At 38.8% G+C, this 26,433-nt stretch overlaps 1 protein-coding gene across 1 annotated transcript in view; it reads left to right on the forward strand.

The window, feature by feature from the left end:
* Window positions 1-3,268, forward strand: part of LOC147605483 (transmembrane 9 superfamily member 2-like) — a 53,944-nt gene extending 50,676 nt beyond the window's left edge. Inside the window, exon 7 of the mRNA XM_086793025.1 lies at window positions 2,617-3,268. Within this exon, the coding sequence (XP_086649151.1) occupies window positions 2,617-2,836 (220 nt within the window). The 3' untranslated portion in view covers window positions 2,837-3,268. The remainder of the gene's footprint in view (window positions 1-2,616) is intronic.
* Window positions 3,269-26,433: the final 23,165 nt, after the last annotated feature.

Raw genomic sequence — 26,433 nt, forward strand, 5'->3', positions numbered from 1 at the left:
CACGACTCACTGGCAGGCGTCCCCGCTCAGTAACACGTCAAACAGGCAAACACACAAATACATGTCATGCGAAAACAGTTTCAAGCATGCAAATCATGTGTGCATGTGCAAATAGTAACATGGATATATCTCCCAATCATGAAACAAGTACAAAAATATCTGTCGGCACAAAACTGGCACGACATAAAAACATAAAAACCTGGTCTTCCTATGGAGTGACAGTCCCATAGGTAAGACACAGTTCCAGGCACGAGTCTCCCTATGGTGTGACAGTCCCATAGGTAAAACACGGCACGAATACTGGCTCTTCCATGGCGTGACAGTCCCATGGATCGAACACAGTCCAGGTCATACACGGGTGGCACTGATCTGGCTCCCGTCCATACGACACCATCCTGCTAACACACGGGTGGCACCAGTCTGGCTCCCGTCCATGTCAGCAAAATACTGGCCTCTTCACACGAGACACTGGCCTGGCCTCAAGTGAACGAGACGCAAAAACTGGAGATGGACCAAATGGTCGGCCAATTGGTGACAAAAGATGCATAATCCCACAATGAATAATATACATGTGACATGTCAAAACCATGAGGGCAAGCCAACACTGGCCAAGTGTGTAGAAGGCACTCCCAGTAAACATCACATGTGAGAAAGTGACAATGTCAACAAAAACAATCCGGTTGCAAGGGAAAACAACATAAAAGGCATCTCCAATAGACATCACATAAGAGAAAGCGTCTAGCATAGACACGCATAAGGGTCAACAAAAATAAGTGACCATGAGGCATTACCAACTGCATGTGGGCAAGTAAAATCTCCCCCTTGAAATGCATCTACCAGACAATGCATACCAAGAAGTATTGACTATAGAGCATAGTCATCAAAAGCAACGGCATCAGAAGACATCTCTGCAGGTGATGAAGATGTAATGGTCAAGGCTGATACATGCATGTCCACTCCCGGCTAGTTCAGGTGTGAACCCAGCTTACTCACGGGCATTTTTTCCTGTGACTGGACACATGTTTTTTCCCGTGTGAACACACTTTTGTGTGTTGGGCACTTAGCCCTAGGCTTTTTTAGTACTCACTTGTACTTTCATTTTATCATTCATTGAGTACATCTTTTCCAGCTCACAGGAGAGGGATCTACGATGGGAGCTCCTCAGCAGCTTCACCATGTGGTTTACCTGGAGAGCCCGGTGTTTCAGGACCTTTGAGGGGAGACCGGAGCCACCAGCAGAGACTGTCCGGGGGATTTGGCAGGAGTTGATCCACACCCTGCGAGGACAGTATGACCGCATCCGGGGCGACTCGGATGAGGCGATCTTGTGGCGCCAGGCCTTTCATACCACTTGGCGCAGTGGTCCCTTCTATACCCTAAACGTGGGTTCCCCCCGCTGGCACTACAGGCCACCTATTTGGCTTTTCCCCCCTCCTATTGTATGATATAGCCCCTCAATTCTTTGTACTGATATTTGTACTTTTCTGCACCTAGGGAGAGTCTCCCTAGTTGCCTTGCTTGGATCTCTGCTCTGTTTTCTTATGAACAGGAGAGGGTCTTTTGTAGCCCTACGGGCGTTTTTTTTTATATAACTAATGAAAGGATCTTTTCTCGGGAAAAAAAAAGTACATCTTTTCCAGCACTCCTACGTTTCTCTGTGCTTGAGGTTGTGTGTGTGTGTGTGTGTGTGCGCGCAGGCTAGCTGCCCTTCTACCCAACAGTCGTTTCCAGCAACAATACCGAAAAGCTCAAGGTCCGCATCAGAAAATGTGCAGCTGGGGCGGCCTCAGACGGGGAAGATCGAGCAGCTGCCATGAGAGTCCTCCGAGGGGTTGAGACCAAGGGAGATCACTCATTACTGAAGAGCGTGCCTGTGGGATCTGACAAGGAGGGCAAAGTGGGGAAGGAGACAGGTCCTAAGGCTGAACAGGCGGGCAAGAAAGGGGGTGAGTGAAGGAGAAAGAGCTGGCGGGCGGGGCAATGAGGAGGGGTAGCCCCAGTTCGGGTGTTGTCTGAGTGGGGTGGTGTTGATCATCTGCCGCTGCAGCTTCGCCGTGGACATGGCTATGGCCACCCAAGCTGCACCATTTGTCATTAGGCAAGTCACAAAACACTGCTTAGGATAGCTTTAAAATTTGACTCTCTGCATGAAAAGCGAACCATCCTAATGAAGGAACAAAGGGCCTTGCAGAAGGTTCATTGGGGAAGATATGAACACATGAAGGGACGCAAGACCAGCCGCTTGGGCTGCAGTTTCCGCATCCTTTTTTGGGGGGGGGGGGGGGGGTGGTAAGTACTTGAAACCTGATAGGCACCCAATCAGTGGAAGAAGCCCATGGTACACCTTGGGAAGGCAGGAACTGGAAAGCTGGTTGCAGTGGCGAAACAATAAAAAAGAGGTCTGCAATTCTTTAGACCACCTGGGGTTGAGACAAAGGGTGGAGATGTTGCATATCAGTTTTTTTCAAAGGGAGACTTTGCATATCAGCCCTTTCTCAAGGGGGTGTCCGTTTCTTTCTTATGAATTGGTCTCGATTGTTTTATGTATTAAATCTGCAGTAATGCAAACTTGCTCAATTTGTTCTGAACTGACTTAGAGAGGTTTCTTTGCTGCAGGTCTGTCCTGTGTGGGGGATCAACAGGCGTGTTCATCTTTGGCTACTGCTTTTACTATTATTTTGCACGTTCTGATATGAATGGTTTCATGCAGACATCCTTCTTTTTTGGCTACATGGCCTGCATTTGCTTTGGATTTTTCCTCATGCTGGGAACAGTAGGTTTCAGAGCTTCCTTAGTTTTTGTACGCCATATATACCGATCTATCAAGTGTGAGTGATCATGAGGAAAATGGTAGGTTGCAGCAGCTAAAGCCAGAAGATAAGAGCTTTACATACTTGGCTAGGTATTTATTTATTCTTGCAGGAAGTATGAAAGGTAATTTTCGGTTCGAGACATTTTCTAGTTTTTTGTTGGGGGCAGGGAATACATATATATATGCAAGAGCATGGTGTGGCTGGCACGATGGCAGTCGCAAAAGAAAGAGCTCATGTAATGATGACCAGTTAGTAGTGCTTGCCGTTCTCTCTGTAAGGTTTATTTTCTTGGTAGTGATAAAAACGGCCGAGTCCTTTTCATGAGCCTTATTAAGCGCATGTGTCTCTAGTACTAACAAGGGCCACGTCATTGCATGTGCTTGCCCTAGCAATCAAGCTCACTATGGGGCAACATGGTGTGAAGTTATTGCAATTTTACTCTGGTCAACATACAATGTTCATCTTCTCATCTAAGGACGTAGTCCACTGCCCAACGAGTTTCATTCTTGTGTGTGTAGAGGAACTGGCTCTTTTTTCTGTCATTTACGCGGATCTCCTCTGTTGCTGCCCAAATTTCTCTGACTGCTTGTGTGATTGCGACATGAGGTTCGGATGTTAAGGTGTAACTTTGTAGATGTGATGCATTTTCTATGGTGCCTTCTTGCAATAATTGTCTACTAAACCATAATGCGGTCAAAATGGATCTCTATCTTATGATCATAGATTTCAGGTCAAATATTTTATGCTGGTATGTGCATGGTACATGTATGTTGTCATTACCATGCTTTTGTACACTCAGTTAATATCTTTAAACCACTTGCAGAAGATATGTGCAGGTGACACTGCGTGGGGCCTTTATTCTTAAAACAAACAAAAAAAACCCACCATGGGAATATTTTATTAACCAAGAAGTGTTGCAATGTGTACAACCTTGGGGGCATTTCTCTTCTTCACACAGTGATGGCCGTAAAGATAAAGGCAACAACAAAATAAATGTCCTAAAGTTAGTGCAAACAACACATCAATTGGTATAGTTGGTACAAACAATAAATCAGTCCGAACAATAACTCAGTCGGAAGGATGAAAAAACAAGAAGTACAACAGTAGTTTAAGGTTGATTATAAGTGATGCGGATTGCACGGAGATCTGTGTGGACATAGTATCGATTGTAACACAGTACCTAACTGTATGTACAACCTTAAAAGTCATATATGTACACCTTGTGAATTGAAGATGTCGAGTGTTGATGAGGTTGAGATCTCCCTTTTTCAAACTTGAAAAGGGCCCAAATATATGGAAAGGATGTGCAAATATGTCAAAGTGCTTGTTGTCCACTTATGTGAGTAATCTTGTTTATATCATATTAGAATACAGAGATTGTTTATAAACCCTAAATCTGCTAAGATCAAACACACAAAATTTCCTTACTTTCACCCTTATGTACATGCCTAATAATTGGGTAAATATGGAGTTTCATGGGGTTATTTGTTTGCATCCTCTCGTTTCCATTGACCACACTAACAAAGTATAAATGTCTCGAGACCAATTCTTAAGCATCAAATCAGGACAAAAGAATACATTCTTCGTCTTGAAGTAGATAACGTTCTATTTGCAAAGCTTGTACATCACATCTTATTTTCTTTTAGTGCACATTCATATATGAAAAATGGGAAGGAATGTCCGTAATGATGACATCTTCCTTGGTTGCTTGAAAATTGTACTCAACTTTGTAAGATAAAAGTCATAATGCAAACCATAATATTCCAATTGGTCTCGTCACACACTACCAAAAAAGAATATTTGTATCTACAAAGCTTCATCAAAAGCATATGTTTCAGATACAAATGAGAGAATATATTTGATAATTCCTAAGATGGGTTATAAGGCCACTAGAATATGTAGATTTAGTATCAAATCCCAATATGTGGAATACAAATCGGTTATAAGGCCAATAGAAAATGCAAATCTAGTATCAAATCCCAATCGATGGAATCCAAATCTATGTAAGCAAGAGTTCTCAATATTGTAACACATTTGATGATGCTCTAAATATGATTCCTCAATGAATCTTTCTATCCCGAATTTTGTGACAACCAATTACACTTCTAGTTTGGTTCTTGGCTACAAAATCTCATGTCTTCTCTAGGTTGCTATAGAAAGCCAAATCTTAGCCATCTTAGCCAAGCCATATCTTGGTGTAGTTACCGAGTCAATCCCTTGATCTTACCATAGAGAGTGGTCTACAGTCTAAGAGTCTTGGCCTTGCCATTGGCCTTGCCACATGAATGCTGAATGTGGCCCAAGAGCCTTATCTAGGGGCGATCTCAAAGAGCTAGTCCTCTTCTAAGTCTAGGCTCTTTCACCAGTATCAAAGGGGAGAATACCCTCCTAGTACTCAGATCTTTCATTGATAAGAGGCCAATACCTTGGCCTTACCTCAAGGGACAAACCCCCAAGCACCAATCAAAGAATCCATAAAATTTAGTGACTCTACTAGTTGCCTGGTCCACGAGCTGGGCTCAAGTTAGAAACATCATGCAAAATTTGTCATAGGTATATTGAACAAAAAATGGATATCATGGTCCTCTATTCATGGGACTCTCCCTCAGAGAATATTCAAGGTCTCCATAGTTATAAGCATTTTCATCCATAGATAGTTATAAGAATTTTTGTCCATAGATAATTATAGGCATTTTGGCCACTGATATTATATCATCCCAACATTTAATCAATAGAAAAACATATTCTCCATCATGAAAAGACCATGATTTCGAAACAAATACAGCAAGAATATCCATACATGCATTCCCATAGTTATTGTTGACTTGGAACCAAACTTAACCATTAATGCATTAGTGCAATTAAACACTTAGATAAAGCTTTAAACCAAATCCACAAAACTATAAAAGAGAGATGGGTAGGCGGCACCACACAGAACTTGACCATTAATGCATTAATGCAATTAAACACTGAGATAAAGCTTTAAACCAAATCCACAAAACTATAAAAGAGAGATCGCACCACACACAGTACGGATACAGAAGCTAAGCTGGTAAATAGAAAATCAACCAATATAAATTATAAATTCGTATAAATAGTAAATCATACAACATATTTAAATAGAGGGTGCAAGTGTTATAACGCATATTATACATACTTATTAAGAAATATTCCCCACCGACCATCTTGCAATCCAACGGTTGGGATTAAATTTGTGATCTCGTGTACCCTGCTTTGTAGTAAATACTACGAGCAATATTAGATCTAACGGTTGGGATTGAATTTGCGAGCACGATTACGATTTAACAACTATCCAACGGTTGGAATTGAATTTGCGACAAAAACGTTTTTACGGCCATCCGACGCTTGGGATTGAATTCGCGAGCGTTTTTAACAGCCATCCAACGGTTGGGATGTGAATTCGCGAGCACAATTACGTTGTTAACAACCATCCAACGGTTGGGATTGACTTTGCGAGCACAATTAGCAATCAATCGGAAGGTTGAGGCTTTTTTTTTACCGTGTGAGTGCTGATGCTGTCTCTACTTTAGAGAAATTGAGCTTTGGTCGCCAGAGGAAGACGAGAGGCGAAGGTTATTGTGCGCTAAGCTAACCTCTAGTCTTCGTCTGATGAACAAAACTCCATTCTCATCATGCTAATCAAGTCACTAATCCTTCCTTTGACCTTATATTTATCCCTCCTTTCAATCCTACCTTAGTAAGCAGCCCACTAATGCTTCCTTTGACCTTATATTAATCCCTCCCTCTCCTTGTTGCAATCCTACCTTTAGACTAAGTTGATATAAGCACCTCCCTAGTGCTTGCTTTGACGTTGCATTTATGCCTCCTTGCAATCATGGTTTTGCCCACCTAAACAATGAAATTTAAATAAAATAATCCAAGCTTTGATGCAATGTCCCACCCACCTCCATTTCTAACTACTAATAATTATGGTGTAAATCATCACATCAACGCTAATTTTATGTGAAACCTCCTTGTCACTTCTCACTTGCCACATTCCTTTTCTTTATTGCTCACCCTCCTAAAGATTCTCTCATATTAGTATGCAAACTTGTAGTCCATGTCACCCACCTTCAAGATTCCCACCATATCTCCATTGTTTCTTATAGAATGATCTTGAGGAGATGGGCCACATGATGTTGTTTTAATGCCTTGATTATTCTATAACCTCATTTTCCTTCCTTGTCCACTAGCTTCAACAACTCACAATGAGTGTGACATGAGGTTTTGTAAGACTTGGCCTCCCAGCTATCCATTCTTTCTGGTGCAATTATTCCATCCTTGAAAAGAAAGACAATTCACATCTCTTTCTTTGGTTGGAGACATGAGCAAGCACCACTACCTAGGTTTTGAACTCATGATCTTTGGGAAGGGTGGACTATGAGCAACTATTGAGAATTTTTTCCTAATTCTTCTTATAGTTTCTCAATTCTAGAATTACATTTCTATGTGCATTCTTGAGTTGCCATGTGGCACCACACAAACCATATAGTGGCTTTAATAGTCATTTGTAGGAGGTCTAGAAATTAAGTAGAGATTCTTCAATATTACTTTTGACTTCAATTTTTTTGGGTCAAGTGGAAATTAATGGAAAAATACACTACTTCATCTTCAAGTCTTTACAATAATCGTGAGCATATAATGGCATTAACATCAAAATAAAAGAACACTTCGCTTCTTTAATTGATATTTTAGTCATAAGAAAGTAAAAGGTTTTTTGTAATTTTCCATGATTTTACATATTTATATTTGCGTAAAGAAAAAGGTAAGTAGAAGGAACAATCAATTGAAAGCTCATGAAGTTCTAGTTCTGTGATTTTGCCTATTGTACATTCAATCTTCCATAATCATTTGAGAGCTCATGAAGTTTTAGTTTGGTGATTGTGCCTATTGAATGAAAGACATTGTTTGCCCATCAAATTATTTGCCAAAAGAGAAACAATCTAAAATATATCAATTCAGTTGTACAAAAGAACATACTTATAAGTCACGTTGATTGACAGTGTATAGATAGTTAATCTTTCACCACACTAAAGATGGCCATTTCATCTAAAAAATTAAACTCCTAAGAAAGATATGTCTGCATTCTTGTGGCTTACCCATTAAAAAATTAAACTCCTAAGAAAGATATGTGTGCATTCTTGTGGTTTACCATTAAAAACTAAATAGGCATTGAAAATAATTTCTTAAGAGATAACAATGCTATTCTTTAAAATTCACCCTTATTATTCATTTACTCAAATAAAGAATGAAGCTATTTTTTCTTGGAAGAAATTCGTAATAACATTGACGAGTTCCCAAAAGCATGAGATTTTGTGTATTTAAACACTTGTCATAAAAAGAAGCTGTATAAAGGAACATAAAAATAATCTAAATAATAATTTTTGAATCACACAAGAACATGACCAACAACTCTTGACCTCATATCATTATATGTTTTCAATGATTCACCAACCACCTATAATACATAGAATTTCTATTGACCTTTGCTGGTTTATGAAGATTTTCCCTTCACGAACATTTTCCTTTCTTTTAAAGAGAATGCGGGGGAGAGGGAGAGCTTAAGTTCATTGCAAGCAACACACACACACAAGATGGGTAAGACACAAGAGAGATGGATGGTTGAATTTTCTTCTATCTTCTTCTCTTCTCTATAACCATAGACTAAAGAGACAAGAGTATAAACCATAAGGGAAAGTACTCTCCTACTACAACATACAATGATTGGTCCATAGTGTGAACCCGACTATATGATCTGGCGCTATAACTATGCTATACTCTAATAATCCAAATGTGACTATCACATAACATGTCATCCACTGTGATATATTAACCATAATCTCACTAATTGTGCTAGTGGCATAAGTGCGAAAACTATCACCCAGGTGGGTTATCAATGTCTGTGGCACTATTTGAGCTCGATATCTCAACACTCCCCCTCGAGCTCAACTTCACACACTACACTCCAAATAAGCTCATGAACTTGTGGAGCTTTTCTGTATACCCAATGCCTTTATAAAGATGTTAGCCACCATGAGATCCTCTATGCTGACATATACTAGATCTACATCACTGCTAGAACCTTCTCCCTCTCACAAAGTGATAATGCATCTCAATGTGCTTTGTCCTAGTAGCAAAGTATAAGTCTAGGTTACTGGCTAGCTGTATGGCGACCTATATGCTACTCATGTTGGCATAATAAAGGAAAATAGTCCTATCCATGGGCATGGACTCACCCATATCACCAAGTAGCTTGTGAAACCAAGCTACCTCATAAGTTGCCATGTTAGTGCTCATGTACTCTGCCTCTATTCTTGACAAGGCAGCTATTGGCTGTTTCTTATTGCTCCAACTCACAACAACACTCCCAAAAGAAATCATAAAGCCAGTGATAGATCTCTTGTCTATGACACTACCAAAAGAAAGCTTAAAGCCGCTGGTAGATCTCTTGTCTATGACACTACCAGCCTAATTAGCATATATGTACCCATGTAGTTGTATCTCTGTGCCAGCCTCATAGAAAACTCTATAATAAATTATGGACTTTATGTACCCGAGAATCCATCTAGCCACATGTAAGTGTGGCTTCTTTGGGGGCTTGCATAATTTGACTCACAAGTCTAACAACATAGCTCAAGTCTGGTCTAGTAATGGTTATGTAGATCAAGCTACCCACTATGTGCCTGCAAATATTGGAGTCACCTGTATCTGTGAAGGAAAGCTTTGTGTTCTACTCCAATGGCAGTGAAATAGGCTTATAGCCTGTCATACCATACTTGGACAACATGTCAAGCCATATTATCTTTGTAACAACACAATGCTATGATGTGATCTCACCACCAAGAAATATTACATCTCACTCAAATCCTTTATCTCAAAAACTGTTGCTTCAAAAACATCCTGACATCATGTATGTCACCACCATCAGTGATTATAAATGACTAATAGCATGATTTGTCTATTTGTGTTTTTAACATGATCCCTCTATGTGCCTCGTAAAAATCTACATCATTTAACCATCTTCGGGTGCCTACTTTAAGCATACAAGGCTTTGTGTAACCTGTACACAAAATCTAGGTGTGCATCACTCTCATAACCCGTGGCTACATCATGTATACTTCTTCTTAAATCACCATGCAAGAAAGAATTCTTTATATCCATTTGACTAACCCTTTTCTTGCTGCTTGTAGCCATAGCAATGATAGTTCTCACACGGTTGCCATTCTTGTCTCGTAACCGAGCTGGATGTCTTCTCATAGTGAATGCCATAGGTCTACGCATAACCCTTGGAAATTTATACGTTCTCAATGATCCATTTGAGTTATGTTTTACTTTGTTCACCCACTTACATTCAATCGCCTTCTTTTCCTTAGGTAAAGGCACTAACACCCATGTTGCATTTGCATCCAATGGTGCCATCTCCTCATCCATAATATCTTCCCATTTTTTATTTCCAAGTGCCTTCTCAAAATATGCGATCTCCAAGTCTTGTATTTCTTTAACAATGTAATCATAATGATGGGCTGTATATCCATCATATCTCAACTTGTTGATACCCTCGTGGACGTGTACACCTGGTTCACTACCAAGTGTCCTCAAAATAGTCCTGGTTCTCCTTGCACTAATGGAATGCCAAGCTCCTCATCCAAGGCTATGCTCGGAGTCACTAGAGAGAGTCACCATCTAGATATGAGTTCCTTGCTACCTTTTCCTTCCCTTTGTGTGGTATATGCGTACCTACATCTATCCTCAACTTGCCTTAAAATTCCTTGCACTAGCTAAGTTTTTATTTTTTTAAAAAATACCTCTAGAATTTGTCTCAGTAGGATCGATGTGATTCTACTTGGGTGATTGACCTCTTATGATTCTATTAGAGAACGATTCTTTTTGAAAATGATTCACTAGAAACGATTCTGGTCGAAATGATTCCAGATGGAGCGATCCTTGATGATGGAACGATTCAATAGTTGAACGATTTAAGAATTGGGCGATCCTACTTTTGGGCATTTAAGAACTGGGCAATTTTAGATTTCGGATGACTCAACCCTTGGATCGTAGTAGCGATTTGAGTTGACCCACGATCTGAGACTTGGATCAACGATTGTATGTTTTAGGATTAGCCAATTTGGTTGTTTGCCAACTGTCAGTGTCAATCAGATGAACACCTCATGTGATTGAGGTGCAATTGCATGTTTTTAGGATTGGCCAATTCGACTCTATGCTACTAACTATTAGTGTCAATCATGTGACAACCTTGATTGTGGTGTAACTGCATGTTCAAAAAATATTCCCTATAAATTTGGTAGGTACGGTGGCATTGACTCCCACGTTCATGACTATTATTGCTAATTAAAAGCTCATTAATGCACTTGTAGACAATTCTAGATATTATGTCTTGATCATGCGAGCCTGGTCAAAAAGGATTCGACTCTAAGGGTTGGATCTGGCGATTCTACCCCAAACGATCCTACTCCAAGATCAATATGATTCGACTAATTAGCTTAGCAATTGTGATTAGGAGTGGAATATCCACTTTGAAAACATGAGCAATGAGCTCCATTAGGTTGAATTAGAGTGATTATTAAATTTGGTTCATGCATTTTATAATTTGTTCAGACATTGTTGAATTGGTGGAGTAGAAGCATGCAAGAGCATCTAAAAACTAGTAAAAAATATTTTAGTAGTTGCATTACAACCATTAACTAGGATTAAGATCTCTCTCTAAAAAATCATAAAACTACCAAAAACCAAGCCAAACTAGCTCTCGGGTAGGGAATGTTAGCCCACACTCCTACAAAAAAAGCTGTGAATCGAGCTTGCAAATGTGAGCCTGGAGATATGTGCCGTGAGCCTTGACATGTGAGCTGTGAGCCTACAGACATGAGCCTTGAGGTATGTATACCTAATATAGTATGGACCAATTTATGTGAATGTAGAGAAAGAGGATTGGATACTCGACACACTCTGTGACCTTTATAAAACCATCACCATAACACAGAGTGTCATATTTGTGAAACCAAAAGGAAAGTGGACTGGCTTTATCGCAACCAGATGAGAGTACGTAATTACACAGTTTTTGTAATGCATAGGGAGCAAAACTCTAAAGCACGACCATGGCCTAGGAAGTAGATGGTGAGAGAGAAACTTGACATGTGAGAGGAGTTTTGTTCTTTCTTCTATTAGGAGCTATTTTATATTTGATCTTTGTGAACAATCTTTATAATTCTCAGAGTTTAAGTATGAAAGGTAGTTTTTCCTTGCCATTAGTAGTAGCAACACAAAAGAAGAAGAAAAAAAGAAAAACTCCAAGCTTTCTATGTTTAGTGTTTTCTTAAAGAAAGGCAGTGGGGTAATCACAAACAAAATAACAAGATATATGCTTGCATGATCACCTTGTTGTAAGGCTCTATAGGACACATAATATTTAGAGCCATCATAGATAAATGCTATACTTGCAGCATCGCCTTCTTTGTAACAAGGCTCTGCAAGAGACACACAATCAGAGCCATACCTTCATTGAGCATTGGTTGCTAGCGTGACAAGGAAAACATGGAAAAAATATTTGAGAAAAAAAAGAAGGGCACCTATTCCCATTAAAACTTCGGTTTCTTTTACCCATTCACACCATTCCTTACCCTAAGTTTTTTTTGACCTTCTTACATTTTCACACTGTGTTCAGCCCATTACCCCCTCTTTTATTCTTTATCTAACCTATTAACCCTTTATTCACATTTTTTTGACCTACACCTCATGTCTTTGGTTTATCTACACTTTACTTGATCATGAGGATTGCTTACACGTTTTAGATAATTATGGTGGTGTAAGGGTTGTTCACATGCTATGTGTTTATTGGGTGATGTTCACACACGCCATGGTTTACTAATACTATCCTTCATTAGACTGACATGCTACACACCATCATTGTCATTGACATCACTTTTTTACCTAGCTTAGGAGAAAGTTACATAAGATTGTGTGAATTTTGTGGTTATGAGTGTTTTTGTTAAAGGGTTTTTTCTGTTTCAGTAATTACTGTTTTGTAGTTAGTGCTAGTGTTACTAATTAATATTAGCAAGAAAGATTGATAATTGACATTAATCTTAATGTTAGTGATTAGTCATGTTAGGAGTTAGGATTAATTTTCTTGTTAGTAATTAGTGTCAATTTTTAATATTATTGATTAGTTAAGTAGTTTAGTTAGGTTAGTATTCTAGATAGTGTGAGTGTGAGGAACTAGTTAGTATAAACTAGTATCTAGGAGGATTAAATTGGTATTTAGTAGTTGACTAGTATTAAGTTAGTTTAAGTACTTAAATAGTATTAGCTAAGCAGTAAGTTTAGTATTAATTAGTATCGAACTATTATTAAGAGTATAAATTAACATTTAGTTAGTATAAGGTTTGATTAGGTTAGAATAAGGTGTGAGGAGTTGTGTGGTTACGGCGGTGTGACAACGCTCGTGGGAGACGCGGTCGAATTGCTTCTCATCAAGGAGTTGTAAAGCTTGGAGACCTCAAGGGTTATGAGCTCGACCATTGGAAAGATCCTCAACGACAGTTGCGGTTGACCAGGTAATCTCTTTTTGAATATGTTTCAAGGAGGGTTAGGGTAAGCCATAACATTTTTGGAGCCGCTGATGGGGAGCCATCCCTTGGCTTTTTCCATCGTTTTGCCTCTAATATACGCATAACCCATTGCCCATTATCTTGATTAATTGTTTTCCATGAAAAAGATGTGGATTTGATGGTGATTTGTATGAGATTTGGTATAGAATAGCTCTTTTTTTTTGTTTTTGAAAAGAATGCTTTTGGCTTCATTTTTAGATTAATTTATTATTTTTGTTGTTGTTTTTGTGGTTTTTCATGTTCTTAGGGCTTGCACATTATTTGTATTAGGCTTAGTTTGCATCCATCCATTGCATCAAACAATGCAATAGAATGCAATTCTTAGAGAATGTTAGCTCTCTTTAGTTTAAACATAAAACTAAGATTATTAATTTTAGTTTAATTGTGTGCTTTTTGTTGAAATTATTTGGATTAGAGTGTTACCAAGCATTAGGAGTAACTTAATCTTTCAAAAAAAATCTTAAAACCATCAAAAAATCCTTGAATTTGACATTCTCTTAATGGACTGGTTTTTGTCATTAAGGGTGATTAATCTTGTTCAAGAGGCCAAAAAATTAAAAAATGTGTTAATTAGGGTCTAAATTGATCGTATGAGTAGTTAAAATTGGAGTTTTTGAGTGTTTTGAGAGCATTTAGATGCATCAAAACACCTAATCACATCAAATTTTTCATCAATTGGAGAAATTTGACCCTCTTTGCTTAAATTTACCTTAAAGGAAGAGACTATAATTAAGAGTCTAATTAATCTCCTAATTTAGATTAATTTACACAATTATTGATGTACAAAGATTAGCATTCCCTTGCTCTATCCAATGATGCACTTAATTGCGTGAATTAATTAGAGATTAATTTACACAATTGTTGATGTACAAAGATTAGCATTCTCTTACTCTATCTAATGATGAGCTTAATTGTGTGAATTAATTAGAGATTAATGGTTAATTAGAGTCCTTGACTAGTGTAAAAGAGAAAAAGATTAGTGAAAGGTTTAATCTTGGAATAATTCTTAATTACTTTTTTACATAACTCATTAAGACTAATGAGCATTTAATCAATAAATGCTCATGAGTTGTTAAAATTATCCATTTTGGGGATCATTGAAGGGTGTAAGGATGCCATTTTAAAAGGTTGACTTTTTTGATTTCCACTTACTTTTTTTTAAGAAAAATACCCATACCCCTTTCATTTTAAATTCAAAAATATTCCCCTCCAAAAAGGGAAATTCGTATTTCCCACGACTAAAAAAAAACCAGCCGTGAACAAAAATTCCGACCGTGAACGGAAAAATTCCAGCCGTGAACGGAAATCCGGTCATTAACAGAAAAATTTCGGCTTGAACGGAGAAATCCGACCGTGAACGGAAAAATTCTAGCCGCCGTTAACGAAAAAATTTCGACCGTGAATGTAAATCCAGTAGTGAAAGTTCAGACGTAAAAAAAAATTTTTAAAAAAATTTGAATTTGATATTCCGTGGAGTCTGGCTCACGGTGTGAACCATTTTCTACAATTTCACGGAACTAAAGTTCACACGCCAAAAAAAAATCGAATTTAATATTCTATGGAGTCTGGTTCTTCACGGCGTGAACCATTTTCTGTAATTTCACGGAACTAGAGTTCACACACAAAAAAAATAATTCAAAATTTATAAAACTCGTGAAATCCGTAAAAAAGACTCTGGAAAACATCCTTGTTTGGAGGTCTGTTTCTCCTAAACCGTATATCCGATAAAGGCGCTCTAGGGTTCATCAGAAAAAAAGCTGACATTGAGCTCTTCGACTTTGGACTCGGTTGTCCGAAGTCAAAATCGACTATTTTGGCCTCTGACCAGCAGCCTCAAAATTCAACCCGAAAATAGAGGCAAAAAACAACCTAAACTATGAAAAATCATAAAAATTAGCGCAAAAACGACGATGACCCATATTCGGGCTACTTCTTGAGGGTCTAAATGACAAAATCACAGACAACTTAGGGAAACAAAGTTGTAGTAAAAATACTACAAAAAGCTGACATTGAGCTCTTCGACTTTGGACTCGGTCGTCCGAAGTCAAAATCGACTATTTTGGCCTCTGACGCAGCAGCCTCAAAATTCGACCCAAAAATAGAGGTAAAAAACAGCCTAAACCATGAAAAATCGTAAAAATTAGCACAAAAACGATGATGAGCCATATTTGGGCTACTTTTTGAGGGTCTAAATGACAAAATCACAGACAACTCAGGGTTCTAAACAAAGTTGCAATACTCCAAAAATACTACAACTCCCTCATACAGAGTTTTTCAAAATTCCTTTTGAAACATCCTCAAAAACGTGCTGCGAAATAGGGAAAAAATTATTGGAAAAAGTTTTCATCTTGAGACAGTGATGGAAAATAGGTTTCAGGATCTCCTCTTCCATATAGGAAGTTCCTAGCATACGCTTTTTCGAAAAAAATATCTCTAAGAGGTCATTCACGTGCATATAGCGCCTAAGCTAAGTAGGGCAAACGGACACCCGTTTGATCCAACGAAGAGTACGCCAAGCCTCTTGAGGCTAACGGATTGTGGGAAGGTATTAAAAAAAACCTAAAAAAACTGTGATTGTTCATTAAGGAGCATTTAGGCACTTTGACATGGCCATGATAGAGGGATTGCTAAGGATCACACAAGCACTGAACCTAATGGTGGCTGACATCTTCAAGCCATTGAGATCTATGCCGCAAATTCACCTCCCAATGCCATTGGCCATGCTTAAAACAAGCGTGTCATCGAGTTTTGGTCCCACCGGGCTTTGGTTCCTTGCCTAACATACTCGTAAATCTTATAAGTACCAACCCTTTCCTGGATGCCTACACCTTGGACATACTGAGGAAGGGGGGTGGCCCAAGGACTCACTGAGTCTCTTTCAACAAGAGCACTCACATACGGCCTCAGTGATTCATACAGAAATACGGTCGTATAAATTTCTAAAATTATGGACAAATATGACGGAACAACAGACCCTGTTCAATTCATTCAAATGTTTGAACAAAGATGTGAAGCCTTTGGAAATCCCAACTGCCCCACTAAGGTACATGCATTGAACTTATGCTTATAAGTAAAAGCTAGTCGATGGTTCATCCATTGATGCCGGCGATTAAGACCAACTTCAAAACCTTGAAATCAGCCTTTATACATGGCTTTTCCAGACAAGGTGGTCGGGGGAGTGCAGTAATAGAACTCTATTCAATTGAGCGTCAACCAAATGAATCCATTAGAGATTTTATCCTTAGGATAAAACTCTTGGACTCACATTGTGAGTCATGGGAAAAATTAAACGATGTTCAATTGAGGAGATGTTTCATGATGGGCTTGAAGAATAATAGTTTACATAACTTGATCATTGTAACCAATTCGAAAACATTTGATCAATGTTGTAAAGAAGCAATACGTTTAGATGACAACATGCTAGAAGATGATCATGCTACGAGGTGTTCCTCATCTAAACCAAGTGAAGCAATGGCAAAAGAAAGATCAATCTCGGAATTGACATTCCTCGAATTTTATGTAGCCTTGCTTAAAACCTTATAGCAAACATCTCTAAGAGAGGATGAAAACCTTCAAAACCAGACATCCTTAATGCCTTTAAAAGTGAGGAACGAAATGCCTTGTGTTGAATGCAATCACTACGACCATCCCAATCCTCATTGTGCATACAAGGCACCTGTTCTTCTATACTGCATATATTGTAAAACCTTTGACCATGATACTAAAAAATGTCCCGCTTCATCCACAATGCACTCAAAACCTCCGTCTCTCGTGCACCAAATAGAAACAGTCCAAAGGGTAGAAACTGCTCACAGGAAGAAGGAGTTAATCGGACACTTCAGTGTTTCTATTATCGTGGACCCCACAAGGTGACAGATTGCATAGTTTGGAATACTTCCATGCCCATAGTTGCTGACACCTTGCGAGACCAATGTGTGAACGATGTGGCATTGATCACATGTTCCAAGATTGCCTACGACGAGTTGCTTCAATAAATGCAGCTTGTCTCACAAAATACAACTCTTAACATCTTAAGTGTACAAAACGGGCAATTGTCCACGGTGCCCTTGAATGTGCTTACAAGCCAAGGCACGAGAAACAGTCAAAAGAAATGTAGAAGACAATACCTCAACATGGGTAGAAGAACATGCTTTAAAACAGAACCCAAAAGAAGGAGAAAAACCTTCTAAAACTAAGAAAAACAGAAGACAACAAATTGTCGAAACCAAGGTCGAATTAAAAGACAAGGAAAAGGAGTCTATAGAAATCATAAACCCAAAGAGGGACATAAACACAAAAGAGCCAAAAGCTATACAAGATGCAGAAGCATCCACCTCAAAGACCACCACACAAACCTCAACACCCATATGTGTGACACATGATACAAAAACCTAAAAGAAAATTTGATCTCGTCGCATGGGTAAACATAATGAAAAAGTCAGACAATGAAACGAATTCTAGTACATCACTAAGTGAGGATGAAACAAGTTCTTACTCTTCGCTTAGTGCACCACATAGACTAATCAAGAAACTAGAATTCACCCAACCACCCAAAATGGATAATGATAATCACATGACATATGCAGAATGCATATGTTTTATAGGTTCACCGGTTGTGATTGAGCCTCATAATGCCAATCCTAAAAGAGAAACCAAGAAACAAAGACTAGAAGAGTACCGCTTTCCCTTTCAGGAGAGGAAGACATATGCTCTACAGAGAAGAGTCATTTGAAACAGACTGTGAACTATATGCTTGAGAAAGCACGTGAGGAATTCGATAATTCCCTTACAAGATTAAAACAGTCTCTCAAAACCTCATTCGGAGGAATGCTCTTCTCTCATAATAAAGCTAGCATCACATCGGCACTTGCACCTTTAATGGCTCAACTTGAGTTATACAAGGACATAATGAGCTCCATAAAACAGGACTGTGAGGATTCACAAGTTTCCATACAGCCCTCATTAAGAATTGTCAGAGGGCCAAGTGTGTGCCAGTGTACGCATTGGATACTCTTGAAAAAGCTGAGACCCAAACATAGGATGAAAGTGAATGGGAATATGAAACAAAAACAGGATCTGAAGCTGAAGCAATAACCGAAACACCCATGGTTCCTTTGGAAGATTCTATCATGGTATGATTGGATTTCCCTATAGACAGCAATGATGTTAAGCGCAAATGCGCATTGATTAGTTCTCGAGCTAGTCATAACATCGTGAGTGAAAATAGACACTTAGGTGTCATTGGGACAACGTAAACTCATCCACGCAAGCAGTAGTCTTGTAAGAGGAGCCAATGGAAAAAACATTGAAGTTCCAGGTTACTTTAGATACACTACTCAAACAATCGATGGTGATATGGAATTTACATTCCATGTTACCCTAGATTCCCTTGAGTATGATGTCTTCCTTGGTGAAACTTAGATAGGTGAATCGTTGTATTCACTAGATAAATCCATGCAAATAGTCTCCTTGAACACTCCTGCAAGCAAAAATTTCTATTACGGGAGAAAGAAACCTTGCACGATCTGGAACTTCCAACATATGTTACAGAAAAGGATTTTGGTTGGATTGAAAATTTTAAATAAAATCACCACAGCTCAAGCACAGCTTTATCCAACACCAGAACACAATCTCATGACTCTCTAGCTATGGGATTTGTTAGGTCAACCAACACTCATGGCACATCCTGAAAAGGATTACCTTTACACAAGACTTGAACATGCCATGTTTGGGGTACTTTGAACACACAACGTATATTGAAACTAACCCCCTCACTTGAAAGTTTTTATGGTTGAGTATGTATTGGAAGTAGATTTGATCTTGGGGCATAAATGGAATGTTTGTTGCCCAAGCACCACTGTGCTTTGCTAGTGATAGAGTCATTATAATGGTCAACGACAAAAAGTTGACAATACCATACTGCCAGGAAGAGGATCCAACTTTAATGGATATCTATGATGCTGAACGCAAAAGGATACAAGCCTCTTCCATAAAATCCCCTCTACACAATGACCTACCATTTGTGTCAATGACCAACTCCGATAAAGCATCTACTCCTTCCACCCCATTCTCACATACGAAGTTTGATGCGAAAACCTCGCAATCAGCTATTCCTGAAGAAGTTCCTAGAGCCAAACCATCTATCTCTAACAAGGAAATCAAAGGAAAGACCCTGAAACCTATGCATCTTCATCGACAAACCTCACCAAAGGAGACAACCACATGCCCAAAGCACTCGTCAATAACCACTCCACAAGAGACTCTAACCTCATCATCATCACAATGCCCATGAGTCTCAAACTTGCAGCCTCAGTGCCAACCAAAGTCAAGGAGGGCCCCAAATCTTCCACACTAACCCAAAAGAAAACTCCACCAAGACTACCACAATCACGATATCTTAGTAGTATCAAAATGTGGGTGGAGAAGCGGCTACTTGTAGCTCAAGGCCACTGAAGGTGCCAATCAAATTTGGGTGCCTCGATAATCAAAACCTCTTTCTCGACGCAGTACTCGAAAGCCAAGAAAAAACAAAAGTACTTCACAACACCGTCCAAAAAAGCCTATGCAAGTTCCTCAAAGAACTCCACCAATGCAACAAGTGTGGGTACCAAAAACACTGCTGCAAGCACAAGGGTAGTACCAAAGAAATACCAAAGCTTGGGTCCCCAAGCGCATCACAAAGTCCCCTACGCTTGCATTGGTACAACCCAATGCCTGGAATTTTCCTTCAAATTACAAACCTCTCCAAACGATGCCACCATCTTCACAAATCAATGACCTTCAAGCCTTAGTGAAGATATCTATATTAGCCTCGCAAGTTGACGTGATTCTTTCAATCCTCACCAACAAGTGGCTATTTTAACACAGAGCAGTTCAATAAGAGTCTATATGACTCAATTCTTTTACTTCATGTAAATCTACTTCATAAGAGCACTTGAATATGCATAAAAACATAAAAAGCACATGGACAGAAGAAGACATGATCAGATCCTACTCAACAACATTTTACAATAATCCTGCCACACAAAGGGACATCATCATAAGCCAATTACTTTAAAGGATGAATGTCACTTCAATGAATCAAATGATGAAGTGAGAATCACCATCTCGTTCTGATGATTAAGTCTACGTTCCTCCAGATCCTTCTCTCTCCTCTCCCATTATTAACACCTCTTAGTGTCCCCACCAACAAAAATCACATGTAACCTTGCCGATGATTGCCAAAAACAAATTGAGCAAAAAAAAGGGCTCACACAAATACAAAAATGCAATCATTCACAAAACCCCCCCACCCCATTAGGAATTCCCAATACACCACTAATCTATTCATTCATTAACTAGCTTTTCTTATTCCTTTCGAAAGAACAAAGACCATTGAATGTCACTCAAACATCAATGCCATCGACAAATCTTGATCATTCTCCCCACACAAAGGTCTTCAACGTGATCCCGCGGACACGATCACCCTATCAAGAAGGGGGGGACGTTAATCCAATTCTAGGATTAACAAGAGCTATCGCCATTATCTTACATCAAGGAGTCATGGGCTTTGGGGATCAAAAATCGCAGCCATGATTCTACAAACTGCAGAATCACGATGGAGAATCTGATGGGTTTCAAGTAGTGAAGTGCTTTCCATAGGTTTTGTTAGTAATGTTAGAGCTTAGTTAGCAAGTTAGTCCTCCATGAATTAGGCCTAAGTATATCCGGGATGAAGCTCTTAATGTAGAAGGGGTGTGTTGTAATAAATATCTACAATTTTTCTTTGGAACATAGGAACTCTTGCTCCATCTATTGAATTAGCCACCAGTCTATAGAGTCTATGGGTTCTTGGTGCAAACATGTCCTATTTGTACATGTGTTCTTATTTGTCTGTTGTTTGCTATAGCTTTGCCCTTGGGGTAGTGAATTTCACAATTTACTTTTTTTCACCCCACTTTGATTTGCATCTTCTGTGATGTTGAGTTTAGAAGGTCCTTGTAGATTTTGTTCAAGTTTTATGGCTTTCCTATTCATATCTTCAATGGTGGGCACTTATTTTTGCCATTCCCACCTAGTCTTGACCTTGCGTTAAATTTAGTGAGCTCAGGTTTTTGATGTTTTCCTTTTTGGGCACCCACATCTTCTTTGTTACTTGGCTTGGAAGGGTGGTGTTCTTGATCGAGACCCATTCTTGCCTTCCTATTCTTTCCCAATTCTTCCTAGCTAGTTTGGATGTGGTAGTTTGATGATTAGAGTGGCTGATGACGAGGGTTTTACATAGATGGCTTTACTTTAGGGCTTTGTTGTTTGGGTACCCATATTCTATTGTTCCCTTCATAGTATCCTTGTGCCTTTAATAGTCATTTGTGTACCCAACATTAATGAATGTGAGGCTGTTGATTCTTAGAGGTGCACTGTATGGTGGGAATCTTGCTTTTTCCTGACACACTACCTCTTTTCTCTAGGGTACTTGTGGCACTTCTGGTGTGGGACTCTTGCTTCTTCCTGACACACTAGCCTCTTTTCTCTAGGGTACTTGTGGCACTTCTAGTACAAGAAGACATAGATAGTAACATCTTAGGTGGCTACTAGAGTTGCTTATATTTTAGATTGTTGCTAGAGTCTAAGGCACTCTCCATAGTGGTGATGTATATCTATAACCCTCAGATGACAAGTGTGGAGTCCTTTGCTCCCAATTTACTTCATAGCCCATAGCTAAGATCCAACGTTGTCCAAGTAGCATTTCCTCTTCCAACACACCTACAAGCATGACAAAAACCCTAGAGAGCAAAGGGTTATTTCTGGTGGAAAAACATTAACCTTTCATCTTCCCAAGATCCCTATTGTTCATGCATGCACAATTTTAACTATGGTTGATGTTAACTCTAACTTTGGCTTGTGTAGCTTCACCCGTGTTTCATAATGAGAGTAAGTTGTGACTTGCTCTCGAGTTAATCATTGTAAGAAGATTGGTTGTGTTCTCTTCCATAGAGAGTCCAACTTTGAGAAGATCAAGTTCTATCTCAAGGTCCTCTTCTTCAATCAGGGTTAGAGTAGCCATGTTGCATATATATATCAGCCAATGTCTTTTTGCGTTCATGAGCACCATTTGGCGCTGCTTTGAGTCGTTTGATAAGTACCTCTAGCCTTTGAATCTTTACATCCTTCTCCACATTCTCTGCGAGGATCTCTTTCATTTTATCTGATGATGTTTTAAGTCCTTATTGACATTAAAAAAGGCTGAATTGTGATGCTTGCAATTGAGATTGGAGAATATGGGTTTGCCAACTCCACTTGTAGTCAATATTTTACAGTATCCTAACAAGCCAAGCTCTCCTTCACCAAAAAAATGCATAAAAGATGATAAAGTGTGGAAAGGAGGGTTTGCTCTTAATGGAGGGTCAACTGGATAGAGATGCCCATCAACCCAAAGATCTACATTTTTCTCCTTAGCTATCCTACGAGCTTGGACAGATTGTGCATCAGTAGGATGAGTTTTTTTAGAGCTGCCATACTCTTCAAGAATACGAATGTGTAAATCAACCTTCCGTTTTCTAGCTTCACAAGGGGCTATACACATAGCTTGCAAAGGCTTCGTAGTAGCTAAGCAGAGGAAGAAGCTAAAGCAAAGAGAGAGAGAGAGAGAGAGAGAGAGAGAGAGAGAGAGAGAGAGAGAGAGAGGGAGTGAGAGAGGGAGTGAGAGACTTTTAAAACTTCGCTGTTGCACAAATCCATTTTTCTAAGTAGAAAATGATCTTTTTGATATAAAAATATACTAACATGGAGTTTTTCATCAATAAATTACATTTTTGAGAAAAATTAAAAAATAATAATTTTGGGGTCCCCACAATTTCGAGATCTGACAGAGTTAGTTATGTTTATGGGGTTGTGGGGACCTAACAGTTAGTTTTATGGGACTGGCTTCTGACATGACCCTTGATTTACAAGCTTTTTAGAGGGAAAAATTTATTTTCATCATACATATTGGTTGGGTGGTGTTTTTTCCACCTCAAAATGTTTTAAAAAAATAAAAAATAAAAAATTTTCACTTTTTGGGGGGCCCACCTAAATACGAGAATGTTTTGCTGATGTGGAAGGGAGATATGGTGGGAGTTAATGAAAAAGGAGATTTCAAACTAACAACAAAGATTCAATTTATAGAGAGTGAAGATAAAAAATTCAAAAAGTAGGAGAGAAAGTATGAGAAAAGTCAAAAAGTAAGAGAGAGTATGAGAATATTCCCTTTAAAAAGTGAAACTAGGGGGGTATGGCTGATGTGGCAAGGCAAAAAATAGGGGTCATCATAGCCTTTGTCTCCCTTAAGCCCAGATTTTTAAGCTCTAATCCCTTAAAATTAGGAATCCTTAGGAGGCCCTTTTTGGGTCTAAAAAATTCCTAATGAAACACTACCAGGTAAGCTGTGAGAACTAGGAGTAGTGGTCAAATCAGGAATGAATCCACATGTGTAAGCCCTTGAAGGATAGCCTGATACATCTAACACAAGAAGCTTAGGCCTATGCTTATAGATATCTTGTGAACCCACCTGTGAAGAAGCATCACTAACCTCGTGTGTAATCCTCTACTGATCCTTATGTTGATCATCTAATGCATCCAAATGATCCTTAAGAAGGTAGGTAGGCATAAGCATATCATCACCCACAATGCTCGATGTCATCCCTGTCCTTGAGATCATGCCCACGTGATATCTTTCACACACATCACTATCACATACATCATCATCATGTGCATATGTGTCAATATCATACATGTGTATCAATATCATCATAAGTAGGTGTTAACCCATTTTAGGGTTAACAAGGTTTGCCACACCTAATTATATAGCAAATAATGAGTAATCTATATCAAATGTCAAGAATGGACACACCAAACTCATGTACAAACAAGCCATGAAGAAATGGTATCCAAATCTCAAACTTAGATGCACTCATAAAGGTTTGACAAATAATTAATGGTGTTTCCCGCTCCAAGAATGTGTAGTAGTGAGCTAGAATGTGCCATCTAGTGCTGTAATGCATCAATGTATTATGAGATGAAGCAATGTACAAGCAATAGGCCAAATGGAAGCTTTGGGCACCTGCCTAGCCATAGTTTAAGTGTGTGTGAACACTTACGAAAATGTAGATAAGGCAATTTCTCTCATAATGCAAGGACACTCTCCCATTATGCAATAGGGTTTTTTCTCTTGCTAAATCTCTCTCTAATCTTCTCTCTAATACATGCTGGTGAGTGTGTGTGAGTGATTTGAGGTTAGAGGAGGAAGTAGTGCCCATACTCTAATGCAATGGTGTGACAATGCTTGCAGGAGAAGGTGAATGGTAAGGTAGCCATGGTAGTGTTGAGCTTGGAGACACGGTTTACCCATTGCTCACACTCTTGAATAGTGGAATCCCATGAGCAAGAGTGGTATTTGATGGAGATTTTTGTGGAAATGGTGTTTTCTTTTTGCTCTCTTGTATGTGTTACTATAGAGCTTAGATGCTTAAATTTTGCATGTTATCTAGATTTTGTATAGTATTTGATTGCACTAGCATGTTAGAATTCATACTGGGTAGCTCAATCAACAAAAACATTCATTAAAAACAAAACAAAACTCTTGATTTTGCTAATTTTCATTAATATACTAGTTTTTTGACTAGTGAAGACAAGAGACAAAAATTAATTAAAAAATAGAGCTTAGAAGGTAGATTAGGCTCCATTGGACACATATTTATGATCTTTTTGCTTTGGAGACCCATAGTGGACAATTTGGTCAAGCAAAAACATTAAAAACTTCCCAAAAATAAAATTCCAAATTTTCTACAAAATCACGTTTTGCGAAAAACTTACAAAATCACGGCCGTGATTCTTCATCGATCATGCATGTGATTATCTTCCCTAGGTTATTATTGTGATTTTCAAGATTAAATTGATGTGATTCTATGGTCATGAAAAAAGTTGGTGTGATTTTGCAATCACAAAAATCATTGGCATGATCACAGATTATGGTTATACAATCATAATCATGGTGTACGATCATAATCATGGTTATATGATCATAATCATGGTGTATGAGCGACATGATTACGAAAACAATTGGCATGATTTTTCAATCTCACAGAAAGAATCAGCACGATTTTGCACTCATAGAAAAATTGACATCACAAAAAAAAATGACGTGATTCTGTAGAGTCTCGAAAAAAATTGACGTGATCACAGATCACGATTGTACAATCATAATCATGGTTTATGAGCAAACCTACAAAATCATGGTCGTGAAAACTCAAACCTACAAAATCATGGTGCAAGGATAAGATTAAAAGAAGTTAAATGAAGCCTAAAATAGCAAAAGGGAGTGGGGAGAAGCTAGGAGCTTACACTTTGGCTCAAGAATCCTGACTTGTTTTTGAAAACTTCTCGAGGCCCTTTTTTGCACCTAAAAATCTAGTTTTTATCATCTAGGGGTCAAAACTGACCACCTTAACAAGCGCTACAATTCTAAATTAATTGCACCAAAAACTTATAATTACTTTAAAATTAGTTGGAAATCTTGTAATTGCATTTTGTATGAAATATTAATGCAAGTTTAAGTTTTAATTCTGTCACACTTGGAGGTATCTCAAAGTCATGCGTGACTTTCAAACTAAGGGGTCCCATATGCTAGAAACCTAAGAGAAACCTGAGAGAAAGGGGAACTCCTTAGCCAAGAGACTTGCAAGAATAAAGTTAAAAGAGGAAAGAATGACTAGTCTAGGAGGTTAAAGCTTACGCCTACATATGCAGATGTGTGATTCAGACCTTGCAGCAGCTGCCCTTAGGTAGCCACTGAGACCTATTGTTTCTCGCTGATACAGCGGAATGGCAAGACAGCAATCTGTGGTGATAGACCAGTCAAAAATGCCGTGGGAGACATGCAGTCACCCACCAAAGTTTTTGGGTACAAACACCAACTCTAAATGGTCACGGGGACACACGGAACACCACTCTACTAAGCA

Source organism: Cibotium barometz, chromosome 59 (assembly GCF_041138505.1).
Source record: "Cibotium barometz isolate CiBa-2024 chromosome 59, ASM4113850v1, whole genome shotgun sequence".
In the NCBI taxonomy this organism is placed as follows: domain Eukaryota; kingdom Viridiplantae; phylum Streptophyta; class Polypodiopsida; order Cyatheales; family Cibotiaceae; genus Cibotium; species Cibotium barometz.